The sequence below is a fragment of the Lichenostomus cassidix genome, chromosome W, assembly GCF_008360975.1.
Source record: "Lichenostomus cassidix isolate B80296 chromosome W, HeHo_3.0, whole genome shotgun sequence".
Lineage (NCBI taxonomy): Eukaryota > Metazoa > Chordata > Aves > Passeriformes > Meliphagidae > Lichenostomus > Lichenostomus cassidix.
In genome coordinates, this window is record NC_139510.1 from 8,877,883 (window position 1) to 8,905,829 (window position 27,947).

Sequence of the window (27,947 nt, forward strand, 5' to 3'; positions counted from 1 at the left end):
TAACCAGTAGTCCCAAGGCCTGAGGTCTCTCTTGGTTGCCCTTAGGCTTCTTGTTGCAACTTCATTGCTACCTACCTGAAAAGTCAAAAATGGAAAATTATATAAAGGCTGTACCAGGGTAGGAAGCTTTCTCTTCACATAGAATCATAGAATGGTTAGGGTTGGAAGGGACCCTAAAGATCCTCTAGTACCAATCCCCCAGGACCGGGACACCTTCCACCAGACCAGTTTGCTCAAAGCCCCAGCTAGCCCTTGAACACTTCCAGGGATGTGCTGATGTTTAGAGAGGACATAGCCTTCTGCTGGGTGGATACCATTGCTCCCTGATCAATACAGCAGAACTAGAGCATTCTTGCTGACAGCCATGCTCCCTAGAGACTTCTTTCATACAGGGGGCAGGGTGGGGGAGTGGGGCTCTTGTTGCTCCTGGCTGTGCCCAGGTCCCTTCAGCTGCTGTCTCAGAGCTTCAGCCTCCTGGTGGCTGTCCCGGCTCCCCCGAGTTTCCCTGATTCAGGAAATTCCCCCGTGCACTGCGTTAGAGCACTCTGTTGCAGATCATGCCGGCAGGGGAGCTGCTTGCCTCACCGATGTAGCTTTATTTGGTGTCATCTCTGATACAACCCCTTGAATGTGCACTGTGTGAATCGACACATACAGGTAACCAAGGCGACCACCAAACCACAGCTGAAATGCAGAGAAGTAAATTTATTTCATTACCTTGCTAACAGTGCCTGGTGGCAGACACACGGGGACACAGGCTACATTAGGCTCAGTTCATCCTAGCTGCTGCTTGCCCCAGTATATCAAAGGGCTTAGCCCATCCACAGTTTATTACAAGGCTGTGCTTTTATGATCTCTCTGTCTCTCCCAGTAGGAGGCTCAAAGCATGTCTGTGAGAGTGTGTTATCTATTCATAGGAATTCTACTTCTCAAAACAGACAGAGGATGAACAACACTAGGCATAATAAATTAAATTTTCCCCACACCTACATTCTTTGCATTCCCAGCTGCAAGGTCAATTTGAGTGCAAATATTCCCTCCTCTTCCAGTTTTAACCCTTTCCCCCCAACATGTACTTTCTGAATAATAGGTGTTTTCTCATGCTGCTGAGGGAATACAGAAATGAGAACAACAAAAAGAAGCCGCATCATAGTACATCATGGTAATGTTTTTCATCACAAGAGATAAAACTAATCTTTAGAATTTATTTTTCAGTTTCTAAATAAAGATTAATTCTTATCTAGCATTTAAATAGTCATTAAACTTTTGAGAAAAAGCCCATATAGTAGGTAATCATGACTGAAGGAAAGGAAAAACTTCCAAGTACTTACATACACAAAGGCAAGAAATGTCAATACTGCTTTACTGCTTTTGTATTTTATTGTGGAACTGAGTTTTTTTCTTTTACATCAAATATGCTCAATGGAAGAGGGGACATTGCACACAAATATCATAAAAGCACTGTATATTACTTTCACTGGAAACTAATTTTCTACATTAGATATGACTGGATAGAAGTGATGCAGGGTTATAAGACATAATACCATACACAGCTGCAGACCGACACAAACACCATTCAGAACAAGAGAGGAGGCATGTGAGGTGCTTCTCAGCCAGCAACAAGACTGTTTCTTTCCATGGTTTGGATGATGATGGCTGCATGCAAATGTGTGAAAGCATATTTCAGATTTCCTCTTTTACAGTTGTGATTTCAGCCCAGCCCTCAAGAGGTAGCTCTGCCATCTGGACCTCCTAGCTAGTCTAGTGTAAAGAAGCTGGGTTTTTTCTTCCTTTTTTTTTTTTTTTTTTTTTTTTTTGTTTTGTTTCCATATTTTAATGCCATTGTTTTATTTAGTTACTTTTTTTTTTTTAGATTTTTTTTTGTAAAGTCACAACAAACAGACTTTTTTCTTTTTTTATTTTAAACAAAATTACTATTTCTCTCGAAACATCATAGCAAGAACCTCTTGCAACAGATGAACAAAGATAAGCCTATGACAGAAATATCCTAAATGCACAGTAAGTGTTCTTTGGAGATGACTTTCTTGTGGTAGGATGGATTGAAAATTCAAATAACAAATTGATTAAATCTTAGTAAATGAGTACCAGAACTCTCCTAAAATGCATTAGCTATTGTAGACAATTAAAAAACCCATTCATATATGCAGTTAGCTCCATTCACCACGGTATGCAAGATAATTTAAAAAAAAAAAAGAATTTTATAAAAGATGGCATGAAAAGTAGAGGTCAGTGAAGTCAGGCCCACCACAGGAATTGGAAAAGGCATGAAAGAGAGGCCCTGTCTAAGTTCAGGAGTGTGGTGTGACTTCTAAAATAATTCTTCATTGAATTTTATGTAACAGTATAGTAATAGCATGAAGATCATGACTAGGGATGCTGTTATGGGTAATACCATCATTTAAATGGAGTGTCCTATTGAATCTTTAGAATTAATCAATAACAAACCATGCTCCTAGAAATCTATGCTGATCAACAGCACTCTCTTTGTTAATGTACACACAACATTTTTCTGACTGTTTCTAAAATGATTGTGTAGTGATTAGTACAGTGAGATTAGTTCCACAGGCAAGAAAGACATAAAGGCAAGAGGAGCTAATGGAGGAGTTCATTGCTTTGTTACATCCAGGCATGATTAACATTTAAAAGGGAATAGATGGAACAGGCATTACAATATCTCAGAATAGTCAGACTGTTTTTTCAATATTCTTGTAAAAGCAAAAGATGAATAAATATTTTAAGAACAGCTGTAAGTGCCTAATTATTGTTTTTAAATTAAAATAAATGCTTGAGGCATCACAAACTTACTTGGAGAGATTTAAGGCTTCATTCTAATTTCATTTACAGATGGACTTAATGATTGTAAATTCCTTGATTATAGTGAAATTGCTCTTGATTCACAAGAATAAGTGGCATAAGTGAGATTAGACTCAGGACCATTGCTGTACTTATATTTCTACCAAAGCAGAGGTACAAACCATTTCAGATATTATCGGAAAATCAGTTCCCACCCACTTAAAAGTTTGAAATCTGACCTATATAAGAATGTAGACAAAGAAGAATTGTAGAAATTGTACAACTATTCTTCCAAACATTTTGCCTATAACTTTGAAGACTATGTATTACAAAAGCCATTTTAAGTGAATGATTATGAGCCCAGAAAACATGCTTGTTTTCACAATACATTTCCATCTGCCTTTTCTGCCATAGTCATTCTGAGCAAAGTTCTTAACAACTTAAAAGGTATGGCAATAAATAAAACAGCATTGCTAGAGATACCTAAAATGAAGAAGACATTAAAAATAAATCAGAAACCTCAACAACAAACAAACAGTAATTCACAGCATTAAATAGGCCTCAGGCGCCTACCTTTAAAGGGCCCTAAAGCAGTATTAAAAAACCCCTCATAAAAATTAAGAGTGCAAACATATACCTATTAAACAAAAATATCCTAATAATGAAAAATTGAAACAAATTATAAGTAAATAAATAAATAAAATGAGGTCATAGTTCACTATATTGCAAAGCTTAATACCAGCCATAATGGTGAATCATACAGACCAGCACATATTTTCATTTTGGAGGACTTTACACCTTCTATAAATTCAGATTTGCAAACCTTCTACAATGTAACAAGACTTTTTAATTGGGATAAAACTTGAGACTAAAATGTTCAAACTGTCTTAAATGACATAATCGTTCTACATGCTGTTCTGCTGCAAGCAGTCTAAAGAAGGAAGGGAAGGGAGAAAGGAAGAGAGAGAAGAAGGAGGAAAGTGACTTATTTTAGCTTATCATTTCTTCTATCTTTTTTCAAGATCTTGGGAGGATTGAACATGTAGATCACATTCTTGTAAATATCAGGCAATTAATATTTCAAATCCTGTTTTCTGTCATCAACAATAGGTTAATTTTTCCACCAGGGACCCCCTTTCCCCCTGCTTCCAAAAAGGCAGTTGACTGTTTTCAACAAATCTTACCTCAATATCCATTCTCACTAGAACTTTACACAACATTATTTATCTTACAAGACTACTAAAAAAAAATGCCTTTACCTGAAAAAATTTTCTTTGAATTTTCCTTTAAATGAAAACTTTTGTTAAAAATCTATTAAAATTTCATGCAGCACCAAAAAAAAAGTTTTCTGTACATTTGTACACATATATGCTCTTAAATTAAACAAATAAAATCAGGTAAGACAGAGGAAGATTTAATACTGTACAGACTCGCAGGTAACCTTCTTCAACATCCTGAATATTTTACCAAGTTTTGCAACTCTGATAGTGGACACCAATCTTGCTTCCACAGTACAAAAGAACCTTTAAAAAAAAAAAAAGCTCATCTTGCCTTGTTGAGCTGTCCTGGTGCATCAATGAATTGTTCACAGAACTAACATACGTACTTCATGGCACCAAACTGTTTGACCAGTCAGATAGGTTTCTAGTATACACTTCATGCACACTCACACTTCTTTACTGGCACAACTATGATCCTACACAGATGTTTTATAAATTTGCTGTCTCAACATTAAAAAATAAGTTCATCAAGTTTCTTTGTACATTCAAGTCACTTTCTAAGGCAAATTGTCTACTATATGTACTCCCAACTGCTTTGGTTTTGTTTTTCGTTAATTGACAGTGGATATGGGTGTTTAAGCATGTGTACTGGTCAGTTCTGACTGGAGTGAGTGGATTTATACTGGGAGCATGACTTAGATCAACAATTTTGCATGCTGAAGGAAAGGTTTTAGAATTCTCAATGGGGTTCCGGCTACATGCATATTTGGCCTAAAATTGTTATGGGATGTCAGTATGCAAGGGTTCAAATTAAAGTGGAAAATTGCTAATGAGCATTTAGGTTATACATCCCTTCCTGGCCACATTCTGCTTCTTATTTTGCAGCTAACTTAATTCTGTAAAGTAAGGACCTCCTTTGCAATAGCTTAGATTGATACGAATTTCAAAACTCCTTTTCGTATGAGTGCATAAACTGCAGTACGTGATACAGCTATTGCCATGAGACTACTGGATAGCTAATTATTTATTATTTTCTCCTCCTACCCCTCTCTCTCTTTTTCTCTCTTTGTAATTATTTAGAGGGCAAATGCCTCTACCTGGCATAAGTCACTTGGAGTTGCTAGTACATGGTTTTCAAACATTCAGTGGAGATGAAACCGGATCTGTATTTTCACAGTAATTTTGACCCTATTATGGGAATGCTGTTATTTCCCTTAGCAATCAGCAAAGACTAAAAAATATTTGTGACTTGCATCACTGTGATAGGGTATAGCATTTTGCAGGTATACAGTTCAGCAGTTGAAATAGATGGGTTGAATTTTTAGAAAAGGTGTTTTCAAACTGAAGAATTTCTGGACAAAAAATAAATCTTGCAGTGCATGGTCTGGTTCTTACAGTTCAATCTTGCATGCGGGAAAAGATTCATCTTGCATAACAACAGTGCTGCTGCTTGCCAAAACCATGATGTTGAGGTCCTGCTGTTTCTCATGGGTCTCTTGGTACCATTCTCTCATTACTTCTGAGTCATGGGTTGGGATTAAGGTCACCTGCAACACAAAGGAGGAGAACTCCTGAGGAGTGGACAACAGAAGGAACTGATAAGAAAAATGTCTTTTTAAGAAGTCCTAGCCAACAAGTATGATCTCCTTTTGGAAAGAGTGGATGGGATAAAAGAAAATAAATAAACATGTAGATAACATAAAATGACTGAGAAGAAGCAGTTTATCAAAATAAAATTTTGGTTCTCAAAGGTACTGAAGTGCAACTTTCCAGAGAAGCAGCAGTCTGTAGTCTGCACCAATAGCTCTTCAGATTATGGCCAAATATTTTGTTTACTTACTTATCATGTTGGAAAGGCACATGAAGTTTCCATGTGTATGTGTTGACCATATAAACCATGAAACATTCATTTTTCTTTCCTACTTAAAACATGCAAGGTTTCTAAACTTGGATCATATTTGGTATAGCAACAAGATTGAGTAGACAAATGGCCCTGTAAACCAGTTACCAAATGTTTTATTCTCCAGAGACAGGTCAGAATGATCAGAAATGGAGAAGGATATGAGTATGGTACAGCTCTGTGCCTCGCTTGGGTGTCCTCTCACAGCACTGGTGAAACTGATGCCTGATGGTTTTTTGTCCTTTCTTTTTATACCCTTTTATTCATTTTTATACCCTTTCCCTTTCCTTGTACCCTTCACAAACACTCCTTGTACCTTAGCCCTACATATTTTTAATCCTTGTAGTCTGATATTTAGCTTAGTTTGAGGGTTCTCCAGGGAGGAAGATGAAACATTCACAACTATCTCAAAACTAGAGGCTCCAACCTTGGACAGAGCCTCCTTTCTGGAACATGTTTTTGTAAACTCGGCTGTAGTCTCACTTAGGAGGGGGTAATTAAAATAGGGAGGCAATTACTTCATTTGTTAAATTTCTTATTGGAGGATTTTAGATAAATATGCTAATTGCAAAGTCCATAAAATTGTATACGTGTTATACATGGAATGTGCTCCTCGGCGTGTTTCCACCCTTGACGAGAGTGCACCTGGGATCCTATTAAAACCAAAGTAATACCCTTTTCCCTTTACTGCTGTGTCTGCCTCTTATTTTTACCAGCTTTTAAGGCATCATGGTGTCCAAGCTGGGAACTCCTGTCTCCAGCAGCTGCTGTCCACTCCAGCGGCATTCTGGCTGCCTGTAGTTGCTTTCCAGAGAATACATTTCCAGGTAGAAACACTAGTGAAGAGCTTACCTGCATATTACTGTCCCACTGGGCCTTGCCCTCCAGCAGGGAGTCCAGAACAGCCCTGCTTGGCTCCTCAGCTGCAGAATCGTTCCCGCTCACCACATAGTAGGATGACCGCACCCTCTTGAAAAACTCAACATCAACATTCTTTCTATTGCTGTGGTTGGGAATGTACACCAGATCCAAATACATAGGAGGTCCTGGAGGCACCGCTGTAGATTTTGATGACTTACTCTTCCCAGGTCCTTTGGAAATCAAACAACAAAAGAACATATCATAGGCTAGTTAAAACATGCATTTGTTAATTACCACTATAACTGCTGAGATTATATTCTTAAAATTGCTTTCTTAGTTAAACATTACATAGCTACAATTGTACTTCTGTGTCCCCTGAAACACTTATGGTATTACCCTCCTACATCTAATAACACGTTCCAACTTTGTTGTATGCCAATTACAATTGGACTGTGAGGAAAGAAATGGAATAAAAATAACTAACTATATAATACAATAAAAATGCACTACCCCATAACCAACATTTGACTGAACCTTTCCCAGTAATATACTACTATTATCCAACAATTACTATGCAGGGCTGTGATTACAGAATTACCATTCAATAAATGGCAGTAGTATTTTCTAGTTTAAGAAGTACAACTTCTTGAAAGTCTCAGGTATGCATGATTATAAAAGCTAGGGTCACACAGGGAGCCATGCAGAAGTGGTCCTGAGATTTGGGGTATCAGCACATACCAAGACATAGAAGCTGTTGATATGCTCAGACTGTCTTACAAGTGCATCAGGAAGATACTACATGTGAGCAGAAAGAGGGGCAAAGTGGAATGTGGGAGAAAAGAGAAACTTCCTAAAGCAATTACTGCAGGAAACTGAGAACAAGTGTTTGTTTGCCTGCTGGATCCTTATTTGCATACACAAGCTAGCCACTTATCACAAAAAGTAGAGGGAAGCACGTTTTTCTGCTATACACAGTGTAGTATCTGTTCTAAGAAAAGGTCAAAAATAGCTGATTTTGCTGCACACTGGATCATGATGTGAACTGACACTCAGGATTCAACCAGTAATTTTATCTAGATGATCACCATTTATGTTTTATTGATCTCTTCATGATGTTACAGAGGATGAAGTTTGGTAAACTATATTATCTGAACAATACACTCTATTTAGGATTACATATTAAAAATACAGGCAAGTCCAACACAATTGTCTAGTGGGACTTGCCATTCATCACAGGGCAATATGTCAAATAAGCATCATAATATGAGATTTCCTGAATTAGAGAGTTTTTAACTATTTGGTATATTAAAATTTTTTTATCATCTTTTATCATAAAAAATCTGTGATATATATTTCTGAATTGTGTATACTAACATTGCACAATATATTAGACATTACATTTTACACTTAAATGTCATTATCAAATAAAGCCTTGTCTTCAGCACTAGAATATACCTTAGAAGTATGCTTCAAGGAAGAAGAATCTAATATAAAACTGAAGTGCTGGAGAAATGTCCAACATGAGGAACTGCACCGCTGCTTTGAAAAACATTTACTACGAGTGACATGCAAATAATGGTGTAAGAAAGGAATAGTGGATCACTTAAAATTATGAAGCTACAGAGACCTGAATGCTGGTTTGTTTGTACTGAATCCTAGATTTGCTTCTTGTAAAAAGTTTTCAATAGAACATCAGTCCTGAAAACAGCAAAATCCAAGTATCCCCAAAACACTCTCTAAAAAGATCTGCCAGAAATAAAATATTAGCACAGTGTCTCTTTTGGTACTCTAAATCATATTTTATTACTACTTGGAATACACAACAGTCATTCAAAATGACATTAGTTTTCTGTATGTTTAGTCATCACTGATGGCATAAAGCTTTAACTGTGTATTGGTTCTGGCTGAGCTGGAGTTCATTTTCCCATAGCAGCCCTCATAGCCCTGTGGTTTGCATTCATAGCTGGAAAGGTGTTGACAACATACCAGTGTTCTGGCTACTGCTGAGTAGCACTGGCACAGCATCAGTGCTGTCTAACATTCTCCCCCCCCATTAAGGGGCTGGATCCTGGGACGGGACACAACTAGGACATCTCACCCAAACTGACCAAAGGGATATTCCATACCATCTGACATCAGCTCAGAAATAAAAACTAAGGGAGAGAGGAGGAACAGGGGGCATTCGCTATTCTACAATGCTTGCCTTCCAGAGCAACCGCTGCATGAGCTGAAGCCCTGCTTACTGGAAAGTGGCTGAACGTCACTTGCTGATGGGAAATAAAGAATAAACTTTTTTTCTTTGCTTATGTGTGTGCAAGCTTTCACTTTTGCTTCAGTAAACGGCCTGATCTCAACCTACTAGTTGTTTTCCATCTTATTTTCTCTCCCCTGTCCACCTGGGAAGGGGAGTGGTGGAGCATCTTGGTGGGCACCTGGTGTCCAGCCAAGATTAACCCACCACAGTCATTTTTGGTGCCCAACGTGGGATGAGAAAAAGGCAGTTTGAGATATATATATATATATATATATATCTATATATACATATATACATATATACATATATACATATATATATAGTGTGCTATAGTAATAGTAGTTATTGAGTAGCAAGCTCCTGTGTGGGATATGGAGTTTGTCTGCTGCACTGCTTCTCTATTTTGCTGAGTTTGGGAACATGTTAATACAAACAATGGTGCTCCGTTTTGCCCTTACACTGACGGCCTTGTGATGCAGGGGGAGCTATCTTCTATGGACGATGAGGGAGTACATCTCCCTTTCCCTGCCTGAGACTGATGTGAATGCTTTTATAATGCAGTCTCCCATGGTCTTTGCTCATCCTTATGTAAGCTGCTTAACACTGTTAATAATAGTAACTAACACTGTTGGCACACTAAGGGGTTTGTGGAATCTGGTGCCATCCTGGTGTAAGAGAAAACAAACTTTAAGTGAGGAGATATTGAAATATGCCCTGAAGTGGCCAGTTCCTAGGTGGCAGGATGCATGGAAGGATTTGGGCAGGTTTCTAGGGCAGTTATTACCTCCCATTACCTGGGACTTTACACCGTAACAGGTAATCAACCTTAGAAAACTGACCCATCAACCGATAGAAGTGTGCCTTGCCTACCCCAATGAAAACCAGCAGCTTCTTGCCCTGTAATGGGGCCTGGCCTGTGCCTACTGAGCCCCAGTTAAGTACTCTCAGAGGGCTGTAGTTGAGGCAGGAACTCAAACTGCATTTGAGGACACTATTTGAGACTGAGATAGGGACTCAAACCACCACAACTACAGCAATTGCTCCAGTAGTGAAAAAGAAAAACTGGACAAGGCGAGCTACAGGTCAATATCATCAATAAGGAAGGAAGGAAGGAAGGAGAGGAAGAAGAAGAAGAAGAAGAAGAAGAAGAAGAAGAAGAAGAAGAAGAAGAAGAAGAAGAAGAAGAAGAAGAAGAAAAAGAAGGAGTATTAGGATGGAAGGGGTTAGATCAAGAAGCTGGTCCTTCAACAAAGAAATTGAAAAAAGGAGTGAGAAAATTCAAACAGGAAACTGAAGTTACTCGGTCCCTGACCTCAGCAAAACTTTGAGACTTGCGAAAAGATTACAGCCATCAGCCAAGTGAGCATATTTCTTCCTGGCTGCTTTGATACTGGGATAATGAAGCCAACAGTTAGGAATTACAAGGTCTTGAAGCTCAACAGATGGGATCCCTTGCTAGAGATTGAGAAATTGAAAGAGGAATTGGAAAAGGAGCAATTTGCAACCTCTGGAGATGGCTCCGCTCAAGAGTAATGGCAAGATTTCCATTTAAGGAAGATCTTGTTAACTCCCCAAGGAAGTGGACCACTGCAGACAAAGGTATCAGTACTTGAGAGAATTAGCAGTGCTGGAAGTTGTCTATAGCTAATTTAGGGGGGCTAGAAGTTACTAATTTAGGGGGCTAGAAGCTGAATAATAATCTTTTGGAACTGATTTAAGAGGCCAGAGGTTGGATAATGATTTACTAGGAGCTGCTAGTTGAAAATAATATATCATTTGCTTAATGATTTTGTGCCTGCCTAGCAGAAGGGAGGATACAGAAAAGAAGGCCAAATAATTGATAAAAATCACCCACTGTGACTGAACATCCTGCTCTCAGACCCCAGAGCTAGCTCAAGTCAGCTCCAAGGTTTGGACTTAGACCAAAAACCAAGGAAGCATGTGCAAGAAAACAGGGTGAAGAGTTCATCCCGAGGAATACTCCGGTTACTTTATCATATGCCCCTTGAAGACCAGTGACTTAATTAATTGACACTGTGCCTGCACGAGCATATTTAAATGAACTTTGAACTCATTATAATACGAAGCGGGGATACATAATGTATATGTATAGGGGCATTGTGTAACTTCATGCATATGTAACCTGTAACCTGATATAAACCAAGTGAAGTGCTACTGACTGTGTGCATGCCTTTGGAGGGGCTACCCCCCATGCACCCCAGCTGGAATAAAAAGCATATCTACCTCATAACTTTCTGAGTTGTGGAGTCTATCTGTGCTTCATAGTGATCTAAAAAGTGATAACATCCCTAAAGATCCAGAGGATGTCCCTTGCACAATGGGATACTCCATACCATCTGATGTCAGCTCAGATATAAAAGCTAAGGGAGAGAGGAGGAATGGGGGGGGGGCATTCATTATTCTACAATGTTTGTCTTCTGGACCAACTGCTACATGTGCTGAAGCCCTGCTTCCCAGGAAGTGGATGAACATTGCTTGCTGATGGGAAGTAGAAAATAAACTCATTTTTTCTCTTTGCTTGTGCACATGCACACTTTAGTAAACTGCCATATCTAAACCTACGAGTTGTTTTCCATCTGATTTTTTCTCCTGTCCACCTGGGAAGTTCAGCTCACTGAAAGTGCTCTTGCTACTGTTATAATTTTTTTTAAATACTATTTTAAAAATTAATCCACCAAAGTAATAAAAGCATCCAATGTCTAATTGTACCTATACCTCTCACAATATTGAATTGCATTACTTTATGTTAAGAACATTATGCCTATATGATTCTTAAAATGAATAAAGTAATTTACTTCACTACTGATTTCACATCACCTACAGAAGTGGTACTTTTAATTCTAATAGTTGGTTAACAATTCAGACAGTATTAAGTTCTTTATATTTGATGTACCCTCTCTAATTCTTTGCATCTGAGCAAACTGAAGCATCAAATTTATCAGATTGCAAAACATAATTCACTGAATTTCATTCATTTAAATGTAGCTATAATACACCAGATTTATATTTAAAACATGAAATTTCCTTGGGGGGTTGCTACAAACCACATTGTCAGCTGATATAAAGGCAACCTAACTTCACTGCAACAACAAAGAAAATCTTAACATTAAGGGAATTCCTATCTGTCTTTACCTGTGGTTGCAGTCTTTGCTGACTTGTACGTTGTTGTATTTGCTGCATTCTTGGTGTCCTTATCTTTCTCTTCTACTCGAGACTTTACTTCTGGATTAGAAATAGTTTTGGTTGCTATCTCCACAGACTCCTTTTTTGAAGAAACTGTTTTGGAATTTTTGTCTAAAGATTCTTTTACAGCTGGTTTCGGTGAAGCCATTTGTTTTGATTTAACATCACTTTTTTTAACAGGAGAAGACAACTTGGTCTTAGTACCTTGCTTTTTTGTCTTTGTCTTTTCTTTGAGGTCCTTCTTCAAAGGCTTACCCAAATTCTGATCAGAGGACAAAATCTCTGGATCAACCATGGAGACATCAGGGTGCCTAGGGGAAGGGCTGTGATCCTGCATTGGGTCAGGTGGTGGGTCAATTTGTTTGTATGTAATTGTCTTGTCTGTCGGAATGGTTTCTGACTCATCTTCAGAATCAATGTTAGCATCTGCAGTGATGGAAGGGCATTCCTCTGTCTCAGGGGGAACATCTGAATCAGTCTGAGATGGGGCAGACTCACTCATGGATGTGGGAGGGGTTTCATCACACTGCCGCCCTTGCTGCTTTCCCACAGAAGGTGGCTGAACTCTCCCAGATTGAGTTAATGGTTTCTTTTGATATTGAGACTGTTCTTCACTTGCAAACCACTCAAGGGGATTTGGGTTGATAAATGAGGGTGAAAGTTCAGTTTTAGGATGTTTATATTCACAGGAGGACACAAGGCATAAGTTAACACCTTGATGGGATTCTGCTAAAGATTTTTCTGGAGTAAAATGTGCACTTGCTTCATAGGAATAGCTAGTTGTTTTGGATGAACTGGTGGTTCTCCCAGTTGTCTCAAATGAGTAACTTGTAGCTTCAGGTGAGTTGGTGGCTTTCCCTGTTGTCTCATAGGAGTAATCCATAGCATCAGGTGATCTGGTAGCTTTCCCAATTATCTCATAGGAATAATCTGTGACTCCTGGTGACCCCATGGTTTTCCCTGTCATCTCATAGGAATAATCTGTGGACTGAGGTGATCTAGATGTTGAAACTGCCTCATAGGAGTAGCTAATATCCTCTGGTGACCTAATAGTTTTCTCTATGGCCTTGTAAGAAGAACTAAGTTCTTCTGGTGACTTGCTGCTTTTCTCTAAATCTTCTTTTTCTGGGCTGATTAAAGGTCCTGGATTGTGCTTTGTTAGGGGTTCTTGGTAACCAAATGCTTTGACAGAGGACACTTGCAAAGATAATGAAGATGTGTGACTAGCTGACACAGCTTCTGTGATTGCAAGAAGTGAATCTGGAAAACTAGGAGAGTACAGAGAAGATTCCCTTGGAGTTAATGGAGATAGGTCAGACTTTGGTGAATGCTTTTCTCCTAGGCTCTGCATCTTTTCTGAAGTAAAAGAAGAATGTAGTGCCATATGTCTGGGTGGAACAGCACCTGAAAAAGTTTCTTCTGGCAGTGGTGAAGTTAACTTGGAATGTGTATGAGCTGATGAAGTCGAGGATGAAGCTTCAATTTGAGAAACTGAAATAATTTCTGAAATATCCTTCTCCTGAGAGCAAGATGACTGCTCCACAGGGGAAGTCTTAAATGCAAAAGTAGGCTCCTGTATATCTGAAGGGCTATAATCTACTTCTGTCAATCCATTTTCAGATATATGGTATATACTCGTGCCTACAGTAGGATAGTCTGGAGATTGCCTACTAAAGTCCATTGTTAAAGCCTGTTCAGGGAACTCATGACCAAATTCTACTGACGTAGTTGACTGCTCAGGAGATCTGTGATTGTGCACTGGGGTTCTTGATTTTGTAGTTTTAGGTGAGAAATCTGGTGGAGAAATTGACATGGGTCTTGGGCATTCTTCCTTAGAAGGAGACATGTCTGTTTCCTGAAACAGTGTTGGTGTTTGTACAACTGACACTGAAAGGGAATCATCAACTTCAGTAGAGTGGGGGGATCCAACCTCAGCATGCAAAGAAGGAGATACATCATCAGTAGTTGGTTCTGGAAATGAACTAGTAGCAACAGATGCTGTAGAGACAGAAGCTACTCCTTCTATATGGGAATAGGTATCTTCTGCTACAGCTTCATCAACTGGAGTTGCAGATGTGTCAGAAACAGTGCCTTCTGAAATTGACATTTTGGTGTCTTCTTTTAAGGAACCAAACTGACCGATATCTATTTGAGTTGGTGAGAGATCACCTGTTAACTTCCGCTCATCCAAGACCAGTGAAGACTGGGAGCTGCTGGGTTCTGTATCCTCCATTTTCCTTTCTAGGCTGAAACCTTCCTTAATTACTGTAAACTCCATGCTTTTTTTACCTTGTTTTTCTTGGAAAAGGCTAACAGAGCTGGCTTCAGAAGCTGGGTTCATCTGAACAGGTGATTTTTCTTTTTTGGGTTTCCCCTCAGAAGGATTTCCATAATCTCTGGTGGGAGACTTTACATCAGCACTCAAAAATGTATCATAAGTTGGCTCTGAACCTATCAGTGGTGGACTCCGTAGAGGCGAGAGAACCTTTTCAATAGGAGATTCTGAATTTGGCACAGGCTCATCCATAGGGCTTATTCTGGGTTTGGCAGACTTATCTTTGTCTTCACTGAGTTCAAAGATAACAGGAACTTTTGTTGACTTTTCACTAGTTTCAGAGGGAAGCTGACTGGATTTTTCATCAGTGGGAGATTGATAATGAGGTGTGTGGCCAGCACTACTAGCAACAGACTGTGAGGGAGATGCTACTTCTAATGTTTTATCTTCAGGGCTTGCACAGTGGTCTTCGGCAACTTCTTGATGTACATCAGACAATGTAACAATGGGGACAGGCTCAGCCAAGACTTTGATCTCATTGGGAGTAAGTGAAAAGTTCACACTGCATTCACTCAGTGGTGTTTTGGCAACAGCTGAAGGAGGGGACAAACTCTTAGCTGGGGTCTTGGCTGGACTATGTTTTCCACCATCGTCTGGATAGGGTTCTTTGATTTCTAATTTGTCAGTGTCTTGAATTTCACTTCCTTTTTGACAATATACATATTGGAATGCAGATTTACAGAATTTGTCTTTCTCTAATGAAGAAGGTGGTGAGATGGTAGAAGCTGAGGCATTATAATCTTTACCTTCTGTGGCCTCTGTTTTGGATCCCTCTGATGATCCATTAAAAGCATCTGTAATTGGAGAAAGTTTAGGTCTAGCAAATTCTTGAGAGTACAGTGATGTCTCATACTTGGTAATGTACATATACTCTTGAGAAGGTGACTCACTTTCCTCATTGTTAGTTTCATCACTCATGACATCCCGGGGTGTAGACATTTCATCCATTGGAGTTGGTTCACTGGATATTTCAATGGTAGACTGTGTATAACCTGAAGTAGCAGTGAATTCCTCAGGTGGATCTTCTCTATCTTCTTCATCAGAAACAGTGGCTTCACTTTCTGAGCCACGAGGTAATGTTTCATCATGGATAGAAGAAGCCAGTTCAACTGCTGGAGACTGAGGCTCTGAGTGTTTTGTCGCTGCAAGTATGAGTAGGCCATATTTATCTTCAACTTCACCAACTTCTGCAGCTTTGTCTACCACAGCTATCACATAATCTTCTTCAGCTTCTATTTTTTCACTCTCCTCTTCATCTCTAATGTCTTTTGCTTTGTCATCTTTGTCTTCTTCAGTCTCTTCAGTTTCTGCCTTTTCCACTGCTTCTTCCCTGTCTTCCTCAGCCTGTTCATCTGATGCCTCATCATCTGCCTTTTCAATATATTTTTTGGCTTTAATATCAGTCATTATTTCTTTTGAATTCTCTTGCATTTTTCTTGCTTTCTTCATATATGGTTTTGCGGTGACCAGTTGTGTCTTTACCTCCTCATCTTCACCTCGCTCTTCAGCTTCTTCTGTCTCTGCCTTTTCCTCATAATTTCCTCCTTCATATAATTCTTCCAAGACAGTTCCCTCATCTTCAAACTTTTCATGGTCATCAACCCTGTGCTTTTCCACAGGTTCCAATTCTTCAGGTGTTTGTTCACACTCACCCTCAGCCTCTGTGGTAGTTATGCCTTCATCAGAGGACTCGGCAGGTCCTTCATTATCTAATTTTTCTTTTTGGACTTCAAAAGGCTCTTTTTGTTCTGTGCCAGTGAGCTTCAGTTCATCCTCTATGAGTGCAACTTGAAGTTTCGTTTCTTTTGTTTCATCTTCTTCAGCTTTTAATTCCTCAAAATCCTTTGTTAAATCCTCTGGTGAAGACATAAGGGATCTCTCAACTTGAAGTTCTTTTCCACTAGCTGCAATTTCTGCAGCTGCTACAGTTGTGGTAGTGGCTCCAACTGCTGCCAGGGCAGCTTGAGCTCCACTGACTTTATTGTCCTTCTTGGCAGTCTTAATTTTTACTTTTTCCTTTGGCTTTTCAGCAGATATTGCTTCTTTTTTAGTAGGTTCCTCTTTCTTTTGCGGTTTAGGCTTTGCCGCTGGCTTTTTGACTTCAGTTGAAGGAGCAGATGTCTTCTTTGTTTCTTTAGGAACCTTCTTGATGTCTTTTTGGATTCCTTTTTCTTCCTTCTTAATTTCCCTCTCTTCTTTTTTACCTTCTTTTTTACCTTCCTTTGGTGGAGCTTCTTTCTTTACTTCCTTCTTAGTTTCCTTCTTCTCTTCCTTTTTCACGTCTTTTTTAACTTCTTGCTTGATCTCTTCTTTTTTGTGTTTTTCCTCTATTTTGATGGGTGTTTTCTCCTCTTTTTTAGAAACTTCTTTCTTTGGTTTTTTTTTTTCCTCTTTCTTTTCTTCAGGTTTTGCTTTGACTTCCTTTTTCACTGGCTTGTCCTTTGCCACTTTTGGTTTTATGTCTGTAGCTTGTTTTTCAGGAGTTTCAGATTTTTGCCCTTCTTTACTTTTAACATCTTTTTCTGCCACTATAGGTTTGGTGTACCCTTTTGCTGGTTTCTCTTTTTTAACTGGAACTTTTTCTTTGCTTTCCAATTTCTGATGCTTTTCAGGCGCTGGACTAGGTTTTGCAGGCTCCAGTGTTTCTTCTTTAGATTCCTTTCTGACAGACTTGCTTGGTGTCTTTGCAGCAGGCTTCAGACTCTCCTTGCTGTCTGTTCGTTGTTTCAACTTTGCTTGTTTCACAGCTGGACTAGCAATGTTTCTAGTTAGGTCTTTTTGTGTAACCATTGGTTGTTTAAGAAAGTCTAAGTGTTTGAGTTTTTCTAGTCCTTCTAGAATATTATATTGTGTGCTGTTTCCAGGAAACAGAACTCGGATTATTTTTTCTTCAGGATTAGCTGGATGCCACACAATCAGGGATGAGACAGAGGTGAAACAGGATAATGGAATGTCTAGTTCTTGGCCATTTGGTAGCAGGAAATCAGCTTTATCTTTGCTAGTACCACTCCTTTGCTGCATAAAATATTGCATCTCTTTGCTATCTTTGAAAGGATTAAGCACATACATCTCAAGTTTGCCAACTCCCATTTTCTGAAATAAAATGATGGGGTCAGTGGTATTTCCTATGTTTCTGAAAAGAGGTTCTGGTTTCATAGACAATTTATTTAAATATTGGAGAGTAAACCAAGCTTCTTCTACACTCCTATTTACTCTAAAGTTAGGATCCAGGTTCTTCAGGTTCTCAGGTATATTAAGGAATACAACACCTAAATCAGGTGAGATCAGATTTTTCATCCAGTCACTGTTGGTAGTAGACCCTTGGGACTGTTCTTCTTCTAATTCAGCTACCTTTCGCTGAAGCATGCTATTGATTCCTGGCAGGTTATCATCACCAATGTGAGTGAGTAGAATGGAATCTACCCTGTCCAAGTGCCGGATAAGTTTCCAAAAGCAAGATTTTCTTTCAGATCCTCCATTGATAAGCATGCTGAATCCATTCACTGCAAACAATGCAGAGTCCCCTCTTCCACCCGGGAAAATATAACAGCAGGGTTTGGAGAGTTTCAAGAAGCCTCCTGAAGTTGGAGGCTCCAAAATGTCAAAGGGTGATGGCACTTCTACTGATTCTGACAGATACTCAGTGAATTCAGAGAGTCCTTCCATTTTGGGCAATATGGAAGCTGAGTTGAGCTTAATGTTAATAAAGTCTTGAAGGTTGTGTCTGTCAAGGTTGGAATTTTTCCATTCTCCTTCCTCAGGGCAGAAAAGAGTTAAGCTGGCTTTGTTGGCAGGGTGTGTGGTGCTCAATAATTCACCAATCTAGGGTTGTAAAACAAAACCACAAAATGCATATAAATTCATTTTTTAAATTACAATTAATATTAGAACATAATAGTTCCTGATCAGATAAAACCTTTTTCATTCACTTCTGCACTGTTGAGTACCCATCCTAGAAGCTAAAGGAACCAGTTATCACAATTACTTTTCTACTGTATTTTTTAAAATACAAAGGATCAGCTTATGAGGAAAGGTCCCTTCCTTGCTACCTAAAGGAGGAAAGTATCCCAAGGTTCCCCCCTCCCTCCTCTACCCTTCAGAGGACGACAGCTGTCGTGGTTTGACCCTGGCTAAATGCCAGGCACGTACGACATCTGCTCTCTCTGCTCTCTTCTGCCACAGACATGCAGGAGAGGGAGAAAAAAACTGTTAAACACACACACACTGGACTCATGAGTTGAGATAAGGCAGTGGTGGAAGAGACGCACTGAAGGCAGAACAGGCTGAAAAATTTCAATTTGCAAAGCGATTTATTAACCTAACAGAGTTGGAGGATTAATGAGAAGTAAAAATAAGCTCTTAAGACACTGTTCCTTCACTCACCCCCCTCCTTAAGACACTGTTTCTCTGCTCACCCCCCTCCCTCCTTCCAACCACCACCTCGGGTAGGGGGCAGGGTGTGGGTTTTTTTCTTAGTCCATTCATCACCACAATTCTTCTGCTACAAACGCTGTTTCTTTGCTCACCCCTCTCCCTCTTCAGACACTGCTTCTCTGCTCACCCCCCTCCCTCCTTCCAACCAACAGCATGGGCAGGGGGCAGGGTAAGGGGTTTTTTCTCTGGTCAGTCCATCAGGGAGAGGGGTCCTCTACTTAGCCATGGGGTCCCTCCCATGAGAGACAGTCCTCTGGGAACTTCTTTGGCGTGGGTCCAATCTCATGAGCAGCATCTCACACAAATTTCTGCTGCCACATGAGGTTTTTGTCCATAGAGTGCAGACTTCCGAGCTGAGGCCAGGCTGCTTCCATCCCAGGAGCAAGGCCTTTCTCTCTCTTGCAAGGCCTTTGCAACTTTAAGTCTTTATATGAGACTCCCACTGGATCACAGCTTCCTCCAGGCATCCACTTGCTCCTCCAGCATGGGCACCTCTCCACAGTCTGTGGGTGGATCTCTGCACCCCTGTGGACTCCATGGACTGCAGGAGGACCACCTGTTTCCCCCATGGTCTTCACCACAGCTAGCAGAGGGGTTTCAGCTCTGGCATCTGGAGCACCTCCTCCCCCACCTTCTCCACTGACCTTGGTGTCTCCATGTTGTTTTCCCTCACATATTCACCTTCTTGTCCTCCTCTAGCTAAAAAGAAGTGCGTGATTACTTTTTTTTGATTTCTTCCTAAATATGTTTTCACAGAGGTGTAACTAACATCTCTAATTGGCTTACACTTATCCGGCAGCATGTCCATCACTTTCAGAGCCATCAGAGATTGGCTCTACTGGACTTGGTGAAAAACTTCCAGAACCTTCACACAGGACACACAGGAACCATCTTTGTGCCCCTCCCCACCCTTCAGACACTTCTTCAGGCCTACCACAACAGCTTTTGAAGGGTTTAATTTCTCTTAGATGTTAAAGATACCTTGCTGATGTTCTGGGCTAAGCAAAACCACTACAACGGTACAAGCTTTAATTTAGAGGGGATGAGGACTATGAAGCTAATGTTGCCAAAGCTGCCACTCTCTGCCATTGGCTCATGAGTCTCCCTGCTGCTCGTGTCCATTCAGAAGAGCCAGACAATATCTAAGGGATACAGCACATGCTCTTAACAGGCAGAAAGAATAACTGCAGCCCAGAGGAGGCTGACATCATCCTGGAGCAGCTGCCTTCCTCACTCCTTCCATACACAGCATGTATTCCACAAAACCACAGTTGTTTCTGCAGACTGGTTCCTGACTCCCAGACTGCAGGATAGTTTTCCAGAACACAAAAAAAATATTTATTGCATCAAAAATGAAAAAAAGATGCAAGTTTTGTATTTGTGAGATTGTGAGGCAAATATATTTATATATGTTCTATTTTTCTGGGTTTGGCTGGGATAGATTTAATTTTCTTCATAGTAGCTATTATAGGCCTGTGTTTTAGATTTGTGCTAAAAAAAAGTGTTGATAACACAGGGATGTTTTAGCTATTGCTGAGCTAGGCTTATACAGAATCAAGGCCTTTTTTGATCCTCCCATCACACCATCAATGAGTAGGCTGTGGGTGCATGAGAAGTTGCTAGGAGACACAGCTGGGACAGCTGACTTCAACTGACCAAAGGAATATTCCATACCGTATGATGTTATGCTCAGCATATAAAGCTAGGGGAGGAAAGAGGAATGGGAGGATGTTCAGAGTTATGGCGTTTGTCTTTCCAAGTCACCATTACTCATGATGGATCCATGCTTTCTTGGAAATGGCTGAACACCTGCCTGCCCGTGGGAAGCAGTGAACTAATTCTTTATTTTGCTTTGCTTGCATGTGTGGCTTTTGCTTTTCCTATTAAACTGTCTTTATCTCAACCCGTGAGCCCTCTCATTTTTGCCCCTCTGATTGTGCAGCCAATCCTACTGTGAGGGGAATGAGCAAGCCGCAATGTGGGGCTTAGTTGCCAGTTGGGGTTAAACTATGACAAATAACTATAAAAATACATATATCATATTATGCAATATATTATATATTTATAATGCTTTATATATAGAGCCTTATTAAAATATATAAATTCAGTGCTAAAGAAAGACCCAGAAAAAAAGTGTTATGGTTAAAAACAATCTTGTCATTATTTTTATTTTCAACTCATGGATCACAAAAGTAAAAATCTAGAATAACTCCATTAATTTTGACAGTGTTTGATAACGTGTCCTAATTTCAGCCGGGACAGAGTTAATTTTTTACAGTAGTCAGGAGGGGTCGTGGCCAGACCCTAATGTAATTCAATACCACCTCACATCGTACTAGGGGTGGGGAAAAGGGACTCTCTCTAGCTTCAGAGTAGGAGGGTGACCTTTTTCCAGTCAGGAGAAAAATGCGGTCAGGAAGAGCCAGTCAGTATTTGTTGAAGTTTTTTGTGTAAATAGTTCCTTTGTCTTATGTTTTTTGTTATTAATATTCTTGCTGTTACTGTTAGTTTTCTTATCTCATTGCTGTTTCCAGTAAATTCTTTTTTCACCCCGTGATCTTTGCCTTTTGTGCTTTCAATGGGGGTGGAGGGGGTGGAGGAGGAGCAAGTGGTGTCTGGTTTGGGAGAGTCTCAGTGGGGGCACTAAATTGGGGAGTATCATTCCTACACTGCAACATGCTAGTACTAAAATGATCTACTGAAATAAAGGCACAGAAAACAAAAAGTTCTATGCCACAGTATGAAGAGTTATTGCTCTATTCCAATCTGAACTAAAAACCAATATTTGGTGGTTCCACATTAGTACACAAACATGAAAAGGTATGATATACTTTTTATCTTCTCCCAATTCCACAGACACATTTGACTTTTTTTTTTTTACAGGAAAATAGGTTAAATGTAGCCCATTTCTGTTCTATTTGCTCTTAACAAAGAGACCACCAAATTATATAAACTTTATAGAATTAATTCAGACATAAAATTCAATGCAAAATATACCCACATGGTATAATGCAAAATACCACAACCTTCTTTGCAGACACTCAATTGCAAGTTCAAGCTATAGGAGTAGTTTTCATAAAGATAATATAGGTTAGGCTGCAGCTGAATAATGGTAAAGTGTTGGACTACAAACAATCAGCAGAAGAAATGGATACATAAAAAATATGCTTGATTGCAGCAGATCTCTGTGGTCCTCTGTTTGTCTTGCTTCCTTTCTTTGTGTTACATAACTTATTTTCAGCACTTACCAATAATAAAATGCAACAAAGGCAACGGCTGTAGTCTTTAAAAAAATTATCATACCAATAACTAAATAAATCAGAAAATACATAGTTTCTATCTTTGTTGTATTGAAACCATTTGATATGAGTATAAATAAATCTCACTCCTATGTCAGACATGGCTTTGTCTGTAAAAAAGCAAAGCAAAAAAACAAAGCGAAACTTCTCTCAACCAGCACGCCCAGATCCCTTTCTGCAGGGCTGCTCTCCAGCCACTCTTCTCACAATCTATACTCATGTCTGGCATTATTCCATCCCAGGTGCAGAATCCAGCATTTGGACTTGTTAAATTTCATTGCCCAATGCTCTGATCTATGTAGATTCCTCTGCAAGGCCTCTTGTCCCTCAAGAGAGTCAACAGCACCTCCCAGTTTGGTATCATCAGCAAATTTGCGAATGGTGCATTTAACTCCTGCATCCAGATAATTAATAAATATATTGAACAGAATTTGCCCTAGAATTGAGCCCTAAGGAACACCACCAGTGACTGGTCACCAGCCAGATATAGCCCCATTCACTACAACTCTTTGAGCTGTGCCCTTCAGCCAGTTCTTCCCCCAGCCCACAGTAAGCCAACTCATCCCATAGTTGGGCAATTTTTACAGAAGGATACTGTGAGGGGCAGTATCAAAAGCCTTACTAAAATCCAGAAAAACTACATCCATCACCTTCCCTTCATCCACTATGTGGGTGGCCTTATTGTAGAAGGTCTACAACCTCTCTGGGCAACCTGTTCCAGTGTTCCAGTGTTTCACCACCCTCATAGTAAAAAAAAAAAAAAAAAATTTCTTATATCTAGTCTAAATTAACCCTCTTTTAGTTTAAAAACATTACACCTTGTCCTATTTCAACAGGCCCTGCTAAAGCCTGTCCCCAAATGGATACAAGGTCACACTGGAGCTCATGCAAGCTTTGCTTTTTCAGTGCTGAACTTTCAAAACTCACTCCACTGAAATTCTCCTATTTAATTTTGGGAACTAAATACCTAGAGATGCAGCCATATAGACTATTTAAACATATACTTTACACAGCAGCCAAATTAGTGTGACAGCTTGTTTACTATGGGTCCCTGTCCTACAGGAACTTTCAGACACAGCACATAAGCAAGACATCAAAATAACAAGTCATGAAAGAAACAACATTAAATATTGGTATGTTTTATTCTTATATTTTTGCTCTGTAAATCCCACAGGATTTACAGATTTCACTGTCAAAATTTTAAACGCTACACTAAAGGAGCCAAACAGGCAAGTGGTGCAAAAAACTGCAGCCATTCCAACAAACAGCCTGTCTTATTTCATGTTACTTATTACTTAACTGCCACTAGGCAAGAACCTGCTGTCAAATTCAACTACTATGTATGTACACCTTAGATAAACAAGCTGTATATTTTAAATGCAACACTGTTTCCTTCCATTGTCAAAATGTTCCTTGGTTTTCTCTTTCTTGAAACTACAATTTAATTCCCCAAATTAAAATGTAATTCCTTTGTAAAGAAATTTACTGAAGTAAATTAAATATCTTGAAAGAAAGCCTATAATGAAGAGTAAAAAGCATCAGCATTAGTTAGCCAATGCTAATTCTAATAAGTGGGCCATTTTTAGTCTCTTAAAAACCTTTGGCATCACATAACAATATAAGGAAAACACTTTTCTGAACACACCTCTTGATCTGTGAAGATCTCAATGAAATTACTGAAGGAGAAGGTCCCTGACTGAAGAATGAGTTCTCCTGTGTTTTCAAAGCACTGTCCAGTTAGTACAAGGAGCTTGTGTCTTGCAGCATCTGTGATCATTAAGCGCACCTAAAGAGGAGAGAAACAAATCAATAATAGGAGTTACCACATGTTTGTACATTCATCTGAGAACATAAGGTTTACCTCATCTAATATAAAACATATTTTCACTAAATTCTTCATAGAACTGTCAAAACATTTTCAAGTTATAGAGTGTTGTCTGGAGCTTGAAGATGGCACCAATGGATTTGAGTGTTTATGGGTAAGAATCAGGAGAAAGGCAAACAAGGCAGATATCTGTAGCAATGTGGGGTTTTGGGATTCCATGTGCTCCTTTGTCCCTCTGCTTTGTATACCATTGGTTCATTTTGAAATATGCATTCTGCTGTACCCAAAATCTATTGGTGGATTCCCTATGTCTGTCTTCCCTTCAGACTCCCCGGGACTGGCTCTGGGGGAGACAGTCCCTCCCCTTCTTTTCCCTTTATAAAGCGATGTCCGGATCAGCTCGAGGTCTTTGCATCTCTGGGCTGGCAGCCCTTATCCTGTCCCTGCCTGTCCTCCCCCCCTTCTCCTCCCCTGCAACCCCTTTTTCCCCGTTACCCCAAATAAACCTCCCTGCCAGAACAGAGATGGAGTCCAGTTCTTCCTTCGCCTTACTTAATTTCCTACCTGAATTGATGTGGTTTGGAGACTGATGCCATGCCGCGGAACCTCAGGGGCCGCCCGCCCCAGATCCGGTGGAATTACACGGACCAGGGACCCCGGACCGGGGGGGAGCCGGCTCGTGCAGCCCTCCCGGCCCGTGCTACATCAGATATCCTTGTGGGAGTCTGTTATAGACCACCCAACCAGGATGAAGAGGCAGATTAAATATTCTATAAGCAGCTGGGAGAAGTCTCACGATTGCTAGCCCTTGTTCTCATGGGAGACTTCAATTTACCAGATGTCCGCTGGAAATACAATACAGCAGAGAGAAAACAGCCTAGGAGATTCTTGGAGTATGTGGAAGAAAACTTGCTGACACAGCTGGTGAGGGAGCCAGCTAGGGAAGGCACCTCCCTGGACTTGCTGCTTATAAACACAGAAGGACTGGTGGGTGATGTGATGGTTGGAGGCTGTCTTGGGCATAGCGATCATGAAATGATTGAGTTTTCAATTCTCAGAGAAGTTCAGAGGGGTGCTAGCATGATGCCTGATGGTTTTTGTCTTTTCTCTTTATATCCTTTTTTATACCCTTTTTATACATTTTATACCCTTTCCCATTCCTTGTACCTTTCACTCCCTGTACCTTAGCCCTACATGTCTATAACCCTTGTACTCTGATATTTAGCATAGTTCGGGGTTCTCTGGGGAAGATGAAACATCCCTACTATCTCAGAACTAGAGGCTCCAACCTTAGATAGGGCCTCCTCTCTGGAACATGTTTTTGTAAACTAGACAGTAGCCTCGTTTAGGGGGGAATTAGAATAGGGGGACAACTATTTAATTTGTTAGGTTTCTTATTGGGGGATTTTAGGTAGATATGCTAATTTGAAAGGTCCATAAAATTGTATACGCGTTGTACACATACATTAAACTGTTCTTATGTGAACCCATGATTTTTTTTCTTTTCCTGATTCTCCTCCCCATCCTACCATGGTGGGGGCAAAGCGTGCAAGCAACTGCATAGTACTTAGTGGCTAGTTGGGGTAAAACCATGGCAAGTGAAAAAGAGAAAGCTGACAAGGAAATAAAAGTATTGATACAAGGGAAAACAGAGTAAGGAGCAGAGGAGAACAAAATTTGAATGAAAAAGTATATATTCCTTCCATAAGTCTTGTTGAATTTTAATAACACTGTATCAGGACAGCCTTGGTCAACTCTATCCCACATGCTAATATGTCCGTCTGTTTTTGGAAGGCCAGTTTTCTTTTCTCAGTGTACAGCATTACTTGTCATTCAGTTACAAAAATGTCACTAAAACGTAACAGCCTTAAATCACACAAAAATTGCATATTTAGACTCTCATTCTGTTCAATTCCCCACAAAGTAAAGGATGTTTCTGCTTCACCATAATTCTAATCAAGCACTCAGATACAGTCACATGTACTATTTATATCCCATGATGTCACTAACTATGGACACTATAACTTTTTTAAGTGTACCAGCCCAAGACCTTTTTCAAAACAGTAATAAATTATGTAGATGCCTGATGGCTCAAAAGAACTTGCAATGGAGAAATAAACTTCTGCATTTTGAAATAACTGTTAAATATTTTAAACTAGATCTTTTTTATTTTATTTTACCCTCACTATAGATAGTAATAATTACTATTTCCCTCCAGAGGGAAATTTACTTGCATGCTAAGAAAAATCCATATATTCAGTATACTTCTGTACGGTTGAGTAAACTTTTTGCAAATGTGATGGGTTGACCTTCAGTGGCTGCTATGACCTCACCAAGACTCTTTATGATATTTCATATGTAGTGTCCTATGACTTCATGCTCTTGTAAAAAGCCACTCTACAGCTTTCTTGTACGACCCCTTTGGATACCAAAAGGCTGCTATGAGGAGCCTTCTCTTCTCCATGCTGAACAGCCCCAATTCTCTCAGCCTGTCTTCATTGGTGAGGTGCTCCAGACCTCTCATCATCTTCATGGCTCTCCTCTGGACTCACTCTAACAGGTTGATGCCCTGACTGTGCTGAAGACCCTAGAGCTAAATGCGGTACTCTGGGCTAGGTGGGGTCTCTCGAGAGCAGAGTAGAGGGGGAAAATCACCTCCCTGAATCTGCTGGTAATGCTTCTTTTGATGCAGCCCAGGATATGGTTGGCTTTCTCAGCTGCAAGCGCACATTCTCAGGTCACGTCAAGCTTCTTGTCAATAAAGACCCCCAAGACCACATCTGCCCAGCCTATATTTGGGCTCAGGATTGCCCTCACCCAGGTCCAGGACATTGCTCTTGGCCTTGTTGAACTTCATGAGGTTTGCATGTACCCACCTCTCAGGCCTGTCAGGGGCCCTCTGGGTGGCATCCCATCCTTCTGGCATTTCTGGATGGCCCTCCTCTGGACTCACTCCAGCAGGTCTACTTTTTTTTATGTTGGAAGCTTCAGAACTGGGTGCAGTACTCCAGGTGGGGTCTCATGATAGTGGAGCAGAGGGACAGAATCACCTCCTTTGACCTTCTTGTCATGTTTCTTTTCATGCAGCCCAGAACATGGTTGGCTTTCTGGGCTGCAAGTGCACATTGCCAGCTTGTGCCCAGCCTCTCATCCACCAGCACCCCCAAGTCCTTCTTCTCAGGGCTGCTCTCAATCCACTCATCCCTTAGCTTGTATTGATACCAGGGGTTGCCCTGACCTGGGTGCAGCGGCTTGCACTTGACCTTGTTGAACTTCATGAGGTTTGCATGGGCCCACTTCACAGGTTTGTCCAGGTCCCTCTGGATGACATCCCATCCTTTAGATGTGTCAACCGCACCACTCAGCTTGGTGTCATCTGCAAACTTGCTGAAGGAGCACTCAATCCCACTGCTTATGTCATTGATTAAGGTATTAAATAGCACTAGTCCCAATACGTATCCCTGAGGAACATCACTTGTAACCAGTGTCCATCGGGACATTGAGCTGTTGACCACTACCCTCTGGATGTGACCATTCAACCAACTCCTCATCCACTGAACAGTCCACCCATCAAATCCATATCTCCAATTTAGAGAGAAGGATGTTGTGAGGGACTGTATCAAAAGCCTTACAGAAGTCCAGACAGGTGAAATCTGTAGCCCTTCCTTTGTTCACTGATGTAGCCACTCCATTATAGAAGGCCACAATGTTGGTCAGGCAGGACTTGCTCTTGATGAAGCTGTGCTGGCTGTCTCAAATCACCTCCCTGTCCTCTACGTGTCTTAGCATAGCTTCTAGGAG

At 40.3% G+C, this 27,947-nt stretch overlaps 1 protein-coding gene across 1 annotated transcript in view; it reads right to left on the bottom strand.

The window, feature by feature from the left end:
* Positions 1 to 1,358: 1,358 nt before the first annotated feature.
* Positions 1,359 to 27,947, bottom strand: part of LOC146425456 (microtubule-associated protein 1B-like) — a 110,728-nt gene continuing 84,139 nt past the window's right edge. Inside the window, exons 4-7 of the mRNA XM_085041557.1 lie at positions 23,967 to 24,107; positions 12,203 to 18,410; positions 6,787 to 7,025; positions 1,359 to 5,581 (exon numbers count right to left, since the gene is read on the bottom strand). Of these exons, the coding sequence (XP_084897683.1) occupies positions 5,426 to 5,581; positions 6,787 to 7,025; positions 12,203 to 18,410; positions 23,967 to 24,107 (6,744 nt within the window). The 3' untranslated portion in view covers positions 1,359 to 5,425. The remainder of the gene's footprint in view (positions 5,582 to 6,786; positions 7,026 to 12,202; positions 18,411 to 23,966; positions 24,108 to 27,947) is intronic.